This window comes from Periophthalmus magnuspinnatus, chromosome 13 (assembly GCF_009829125.3).
Source record: "Periophthalmus magnuspinnatus isolate fPerMag1 chromosome 13, fPerMag1.2.pri, whole genome shotgun sequence".
In the NCBI taxonomy this organism is placed as follows: domain Eukaryota; kingdom Metazoa; phylum Chordata; class Actinopteri; order Gobiiformes; family Gobiidae; genus Periophthalmus; species Periophthalmus magnuspinnatus.
In genome coordinates, this window is record NC_047138.1 from 31,774,584 (window position 1) to 31,782,620 (window position 8,037).

General features: G+C 47.9%; 1 protein-coding gene across 2 annotated transcripts; it reads left to right on the top strand.

The window, feature by feature from the left end:
• ilkap (integrin-linked kinase-associated serine/threonine phosphatase) lies at positions 1–6,808 on the top strand. Of its 2 annotated transcripts, XM_033977335.2 has the most exons (10): positions 1–361; positions 1,401–1,529; positions 1,622–1,739; positions 3,049–3,155; positions 3,389–3,482; positions 3,571–3,658; positions 3,967–4,094; positions 5,795–5,914; positions 6,003–6,084; positions 6,499–6,808. In XM_033977335.2, the coding sequence occupies exons 1-10, from the start codon at positions 313–315 to the stop codon at positions 6,679–6,681; spliced, it is 1,098 nt and encodes a 365-aa protein (XP_033833226.1). In that variant the 5' UTR covers positions 1–312; the 3' UTR covers positions 6,682–6,808. The 2 variants fall into 2 exon arrangements, with proteins under 2 accessions (XP_033833226.1, XP_033833228.1); XM_033977337.2 differs by lacking the exon at positions 1–361 and having other exon boundaries at positions 1,445–1,546.
• Positions 6,809–8,037: the final 1,229 nt, after the last annotated feature.

The window sequence follows — 8,037 nt, forward strand, 5'->3', positions numbered from 1 at the left end:
AGAAGAAGCGCCTCTGCAGTGTCTGACCCGAGCCGCAAACTTTCACTCACAAAACATTAAATTTACACATTTTATTCACTCTACGTGGTCTCAAGTCACGATATATTTGTCCCGATAAAGACTGTGACCTTTGGGGACATTCTAGTGGAGAACAGACGTGTAAAAGCGCAGGTTTTGTCTCGTTTTAGCCGTGGCGGTGCTAGGGTTAGTTAGCTCGGTGGCTAACAGTCGCCATTGATTTCTATGAACAGCGGCTAACAGAAGCTAACGGCGGCTAACAGGAGCTAACAGAAGCTAACTGGACCGTCTGTCATGGACCTGTTCGGAGATTTACCGGAGCCGACCCAAAGCCAAACCCCCGGTGAGGGAAAAACTGTTTTAAACACCAACATTTTACCTCAGACTCTCACAGCAGGACCGTTCAGACACGACAGGATTCATTTAAGTCCAAGTTTGAACCTTTGAGCTGCTGAAAACAAAACCAAGGTGTAGTCAATTAAAGCTTCAATACGGAACATGTGGATTTGAGTTCATCATGTGCTTAAACAGAACTGAAGTAATGGACTAAACCAGGTCTGAACCAGGTCTGAACCAGGTCTGAACCAGGTCTGAACCAGGACTAAACCAGGACTAAACCAGGACTAAACCAGGTCTAAACCAGGTCTAAACCAGGACAGAACCAGGTCTAAACCAGGTCTAAACCAGGACAGAACCAGGTCTAAACCAGGTCTAAACCAGGACTGAACCAGGACTAAACCAGGTCTAAACCAGGTCTAAACCAGGACTGAACCAGGACTAAACCAGGTCTGAACCAGGTCTAAAACTATGATTATTATTATTATTAGTAGTAGTAGTAGTATTTGTGGTAGTAGTAGTAGTAATAATAGTAGTATTTGTGGTAGTAGTAGTAGTAGTATTTGTGGTGGTAGTAGTAGTAGTAGTAGTAGTAGTAGTAGTATTTGTGGTGGTAGTAGTAGTAGTAGTAGTATTTGTGGTAGTCAGTGCCTCACAGTGAACATTAAAATATGAATTAAATAATGTAAATGTCCGTACTTACCTGTTGTTATGAAAGTTCTTGTCTTATATTTGTATCAAAGTGTGATTTTCTGCCTGACCTGGTTTTTCAGTGTCTGAGGGTTTGGATTTTTTTGATGAACAGATAATTGTATCGTCCTGTGTCTAGTTATGACATAAATTAATCCACATTTTTCCCTCACAATTTCATTTCTATCCTATTAAAACTAATAAAAATTTCTTTCAGTATTAGTTTTCGGATCATAAACAGAGTCACGCTTGTACCGAGCCTGTAGAGGGCGCCGTTAAAAACACCCAGCTCATCTCTGACTATTAGACCGGCCTCAAACGAAATATTTTTGTAAATAACTTCCGTTTTTTTCCAGCCCCACTTCAATTTCAAGAAGGCAGCCAGAACGGTGGGACCCAAGATGGCGTCCGTAAGCGTAAACCGAGCTCGGGCGATGATGAGGAGGCGGAGGACGAGGAGGAGGTGAAGAGGCTCTGCACAGAAGGTTCTCCGCTCACCAATGTTTGTTTCCTCTCGTGCTGCAGAATGGTGCGTGCGTGTGGACTGTGGTTAAAGCGGCGGTGGTTCTGGTTCTAGGTCTGCCCGTGCTCAGAGGGTACGTGGCCGCTCGCCGAGGAGAGAGGGACGAGATGCAAGACGCCCACGTGGTTCTGCCAGACATGAGCGGCCTCCTGAGCGTGCGGCCCAGATCTGTGTGAGTCCCGTTTACCGTCGCACCAGAGTTAACCACGTCTGACTGACAGACTGTTTATATAATTGGGCATAGCTAACCTGCTAGCCACCGCGTTACAAACAGGAAGTGATCATGTGTGCACTTCTGCTCCATCGATTCTCTGTCCTCTCTGTCCTCTCTCTGTCCCCTCTGTCCTCTCTGTCCCCTCTGTCCTCTCTGTGTCCTCTCTCTGTCCCCTTTGTCCTCTCTCTGTCTCTGCTCCTTCAGACTCATTTTGGTCTTAAATGTTCGTATTAACCCTCTACATGATCCTGGGGTTCATTTTTTAAAGTTTATTAAGTTGTTGTTTTATTTTTTTTTTTTTTAGTTATTTAGAGTTTTTTGTTGTTGTTTTGTTTTTTTGTTTGTTTTATTTTATTTTTTTGTATTTTGAGTTTTGTTTTTTTGTTTTTTTTTGGTATTTTGAGTTTTTTTTTGTTTTTGTTTATTTTCTTTCTTTCTTTATTTTTTATTATTTTGAGTTTTTGTTTTTTTGTTTTGTTTTTTGAGTTTTTGGGGGGAGGTTTGGTTTTGTTTTATTTGGGGTTTTTTTGGTATTTTGAGTTTTTTTTGTTTATTTTCTTTATTTATTTTTTATTATTTTGAGGTTTTTTTTTTTTTTCATTGTCTTGAAAATCTGTCCCCTCTCTCTGTCTCTGCTGTCTCATTCTGGTCTTAAATGTTCGTATTAACCCTCTACATGATCCTGGGGTTTTTATTTCACTATTGTGTCTGTAAATCAAGATCTGAACATTAATAACAGCGCCCACTTATTTTTTAAATTATTTTATAGACTATATACAAGGCCGGGCTCAGAGTTGGGCTCGTGAGATAAACTTGGCGCTCTGGAGGGTGTGATTTGCCTTTGCGAGGGGGACTGAACTGAAAAAAATGTCAGATAAAATGGAGCCACTGCCAGTTTATCCTCCTAAAAACACAATAATCAATGAAAATGCTGCCAGAAATTCTAACCTCTGACATCTGTGGATCATTATGTTATAATTTACACATTTTAAATCACTATATTCATCTAAAACGACTTAAGAAACGAGTCCAGTGTGAGCTGACGTCGCCGTAAACGTCATCACAACAAAGCGCCCCCTATGGACAGATGCACATCACACTAGAGCAGCACGTTTACATTTGTACCAAAATGACGACGCGACGCTGCAGAATCCTACGAGCATCAACGATTAAGAAAATAAAACTGGAGGAGGACACTAAAGGTCCCCCTGACATGTGCTCAGATCATGTGACAGAGGACAGTGTGTTTGGTTTTTTTCTCTTGTAGCTCTCATCTGTCGTACTTCGCTGTGTTCGATGGACATGGAGGAGCCAGAGCCTCGAAATTCGCTGCTGAAAACCTCCACCTGACCCTGGCCAAAAAGTTCCCCACAGGTCAGTACTACTACTACTACTACTACTACTACTACTACTACTACTACTACTACTACTACTACTACTACTACTACTACTACTACTACTACTACTACTACTACTACTACTACTACTACTACTACTACTACTGAGCGCTGCTTTGACTGCCCTGGTGTCTGTGTCAAACTGTTGGAGCATGTCGACACAGTCCCGCATTAGCATCTTTAGCTCGTGACCTGCGTTGTTGTTTTCAGGAGACAGTGAGAACCTGGAGAAGCTGATCCAGAAAAGTCTGATGGACACGTTCAAACAGACGGACGAGGAGTTCCTGAAGAAAGCCTCCAGCCAGTCAGACACTTCACAACATATTTAAAACGTTTATTTATCTGTTTTTTTATTATTATTGTTTCACACAGACTCTGGTGTTTTGTTTCAGGAAGCCGTCGTGGAAGGACGGCTCTACTGCCACCTGTGTCCTGGTGGTGAACGACACGGTGTATGTGGCCAACCTGGGAGACAGCAGGGTAATGCACTAGTACTCTGACAATATTACTACTATTACTGCTACTGCTACTACTGCTACTACTTCCACAGCTACTACAGTAAATTATTGACTGGAGGGTAACACTTTATTACTGTAGGGATTTGAATATAACTGTAGCTACGACTTAATCTGCTGCTACTACAGTTCTATGAATGTGCTGACCACCAGAGGGAGCTGCTGAGTGACCCTGCTGCTCCTGAATGACCCTGTGCCAAAGTGCAAAGGGAACAGTCTGGATCAGTTAAACCGGTGTGACCAAAGTGGTGAGGTGTAGTTTCCTGTGTTCAGGCGGTGCTGTGCAGGATGGAGTCGTCTGAAGGACACAACAAACCTGTGACTCTGTGTCTGAGTAAAGAACACAACCCCACCATGTACGAAGAACGAATGAGGATCCAGAGGGCCGGAGGGACTGTGAGGTAAGCACCAAGGATGCACACTACAGAGAGAGGGAGGGGTCAAGCAACAAGGACGCACACTACAGAGAGAGGGAGGGGTCAAGCAACAAGGACGCACACTACAGAGAGACAGGGGGGGTCAAGCAACAAGGACGCACACTACAGAGAGAGGGAGGGGTCAAGAAACAAGGACGCACACTACAGAGAGAGGGAGGGGTCAAGAAACAAGGACGCACACTACAGAGAGAGGGAGGGGTCAAGCAACAAGGACGCACACTACAGAGAGAGGGACGAGTCAAGAAACAAGGACGCACACTACAGAGAGAGGGAGGGGGCAAGAAACAAGGACGCACACTACAGAGAGAGGGAGGAGTCAAGAAACAAGGACGCACACTACAGAGAGAGGGAGGGGTCAAGCAACAAGGACGCACACTACAGAGAGAGGGAGGGGGCAAGAAACAAGGACGCACACTACAGAGAGAGGGAGGGGTCAAGCAACAAGGACGCACACTACAGAGAGAGGGAGGGGTCAAGCAACAAGGACGCACACTACAGAGAGAGGGAGGGGGCAAGAAACAAGGACGCACACTACAGAGAGAGGGAGGGGTCAAGCAACAAGGACGCACACTACAGAGAGAGGGAGGGGTCAAGAAACAAGGGAGCGCACACTACAGAGAGAGGGAGGGGTCAAGCAACAAGGATGCACACTACAGAGAGAGGGAGGGGTCAAGTAACAAGGACGCACACTACAGAGAGAGGGAGGGGGCAAGAAACAAGGACGCACACTACAGAGAGAGGGAGGGGTCAAGAAACAAGGGCGCACACTACAGAGAGAGGGAGGGGTCAAGCAACAAGGACGCACACTACAGAGAGAGGGAGGGGGCAAGCAACAAGTACGCACACTACAGAGAGAGGGAGGGGTCAAGAAACAAGGGCGCACACTACAGAGAGAGGGAGGGGTCAAGAAACAAGGACGCACACTACAGAGAGAGGGAGGGGTCAAGAAACAAGGGAGCGCACACTACAGAGAGAGGGAGGGGTCAAGAAACAAGGGAGCGCACACTACAGAGAGAGGGAGGGGTCAAGCAACAAGGATGCACACTACAGAGAGAGGGAGGGGTCAAGTAACAAGGACGCACACTACAGAGAGAGGGAGGGGGCAAGAAACAAGGACGCACACTACAGAGAGAGGGAGGGGTCAAGAAACAAGGGCGCACACTACAGAGAGAGGGAGGGGTCAAGCAACAAGGACGCACACTACAGAGAGAGGGAGGGGGCAAGCAACAAGTACGCACACTACAGAGAGAGGGAGGGGTCAAGAAACAAGGGCGCACACTACAGAGAGAGGGAGGGGTCAAGAAACAAGGACGCACACTATAGAGAGAGGGAGGGGTCAAGCAACAAGGACGCACACTACAGAGAGAGGGAGGAGTCAACAATGGCTCAGTGGTCGGAGTATTGATTTAGCTCGTTTTGTCATTGTGTCCTAAGGCAAAACACTTTCTTCCTGTGTGTGTGTGTGTGCGTCCGTGTATGTGTGTGTGTGGTGGGAGGGGCCAATGACACAGATTGACAGCCTCGCTTCTGTCTGTCTGTCCCAGGGCAGCTGTGGCCACAGTAGTGTCTCACCACCAGAGTGAAGTGAATGTGACACAGTGTAGGCTTCTACTGCTCAGTTTGACCCCTGGTGTTGACCTTTGACCTTTGTCCCCGCTCTTCAGAGATGGCAGAGTTCTGGGCGTCCTGGAGGTCTCTCGTTCCATCGGAGACGGTCAGTACAAACGCTGTGGGGTCATCTCCACTCCAGACCTGAGGAGGCGCCAGCTCACGCGCAACGACAGGTGACAGGAGTACTACAGATGCCCTCCCCGTGTGTCAGATTGTGTCAGATGCCCTCCCCGTTACTGTGTTTTCCTCTTTCTTGTTCAGGTTCCTGATTCTGGCCTGTGACGGTTTGTTCAAAGTGTTTTCTGCTGATGAAGCCGTGAAGTTTGTGCTCAATATTCTGCAGGTCGGTTCTACTGATACATGTTTAAATACTTCACTGTTTTTAAAATAAATCTCCATATTTCTGCTCCACAAACGTTGAATCTTCTAATTATTATTTTGGGACCAGCTCCACAAACTGGTCACATTAATCCCACGTCTTAAACTCTGTGACGACTGTTGAAAAATGGCTCCACTTTATGAAGATAATCTGAGAAAATCATGTGAATTTAGTTTATTTAAATTGACGATGAACTTTGCGACAGTTTTAGTTTCATGTGGCCCAGGATTTACACAGATATTAACCATAAACCAGGTCAAAGGTCAACACATCTGCACCTGACAGTTACACAGAGACTCCACCTGAGGATCTGACCTCTGACCTCCAGCTCAGGTTAAACTACAGGGAGTCTTCAGTATTCCTCTTTCTTGTTCGCAGGGTGGAGAAGGCTCAGAGGAGCAGAAAGACCCCAGTCTAGACCCCGGCTTGGACCCAGGTCTGGACCCGGTTCTGGACCCGGTTCTGGACTCGGCCTGTCAGCAGTTGGCGTCTGAGGCGGTGAGACGCGGCTGTGCTGATAACGTCACTGTGATCCTCGTCTCCATCTCATTCCCAAAATAAAGTCTGTTTTTGTTTATTCCAGTCCGTTTTTACATCTCTAAAGTGCTTCTCGTTTTGCTCAGACGTTTGTCGAGGCGTGGCTGCTTTTTGTTCTTGTAAGAATTCAAAATAAATGTTTTATTTTCAAGATATTTGCTTGTTTACTTTCACTCTCACTCTGGATGTTGAGCTGTCGGTGCGAGACTCACCACGTGTGGATTAAAATGGTGTGAATGAAGCAGAGGAAGAAGAGGAGGAGAGGAGGATGAAGAGGAGCAGAGGAGAGGAGGATGAAGAGGAGCAGAGGAGGATGAAGAGGAGAGGGGCAGAGCCTGAAGAGGAGAGGAGGATGAAGAGGAGAGGGGCAGAGGAGAGGAGGATGAAGAGGAGAGGGGCAGAGCCTGAAGAGGAGAGGAGGATGAAGAGGAGAGGGGCAGAGGAGAGGAGGATGAAGAGGAGAGGGGCAGAGCCTGAAGAGGAGAGGGGCAGAGGAGAGGGGCAGAGCCTGAAGAGGAGAGGGGCAGAGGAGAGGAGGATGAAGAGGAGAGGAGGATGAAGAGGAGAGGGGCAGAGGAGAGGAGGATGAAGAGGAGAGGGTCAGAGGATGAAGAGGAGCAGAGGAGAGGAGGACGAAGAGGAGAGGGGCAGAGGAGAGAAGGATGGAGAGGAGCAGAGGATGAAGAGGAGAGGTGCAGAGGATGAAGAGGAGAGGAGGATGGAGAGGAGGATGAAGAGGAGAGCAGGATGAAGAGGAGAGCAGGATGAAGAGGAGAGGAGGATGAAGAGGAGAGGAGGATGAAGAGGAGAGGGGCAGAGCCTGAAGAGGAGAGGAGGATGAAGAGGAGAGGGGCAGAGGAGAGGAGGATGAAGAGGAGAGGAGGATGAAGAGGAGAGGGGCAGAGCCTGAAGAGGAGAGGGGCAGAGGAGAGGAGGATGAAGAGGAGAGGGGCAGAGGAGAGGAGGATGAAGAGGAGAGGGGCAGAGGATGAAGAGGAGAGGGGCAGAGGATGAAGAGGAGAGGAGGATGAAGAGGAGCAGAGGAGAGGAGGACGAAGAGGAGAGGGGCAGAGGAGAGAAGGATGAAGAGGAGAGGAGGATGAGAGGAGCAGAGGACGAAGAGGAGAGGGGCAGAGGATGAAGAGGAGAGGAGAGGAACAGGATGAAGAGGAGGAGCTGAGGATGAAGAGGAGAGGAGCAGAGGGACACAGGAGGACGGGAGGGCATCTGACGCTGTTGCTGCACTTCCCCGCCTCGCTCCTATGCCGCGCTGTCTCTTCTCTCTCTCTGTCTGACCCGGATGTTTTGCGTAGCTCCGTAGTAACGCTCCTCTGCTCCTCCTCCTCCTCTGCTCCTCCTCCTCCTCCTCCTCCTCCGCTC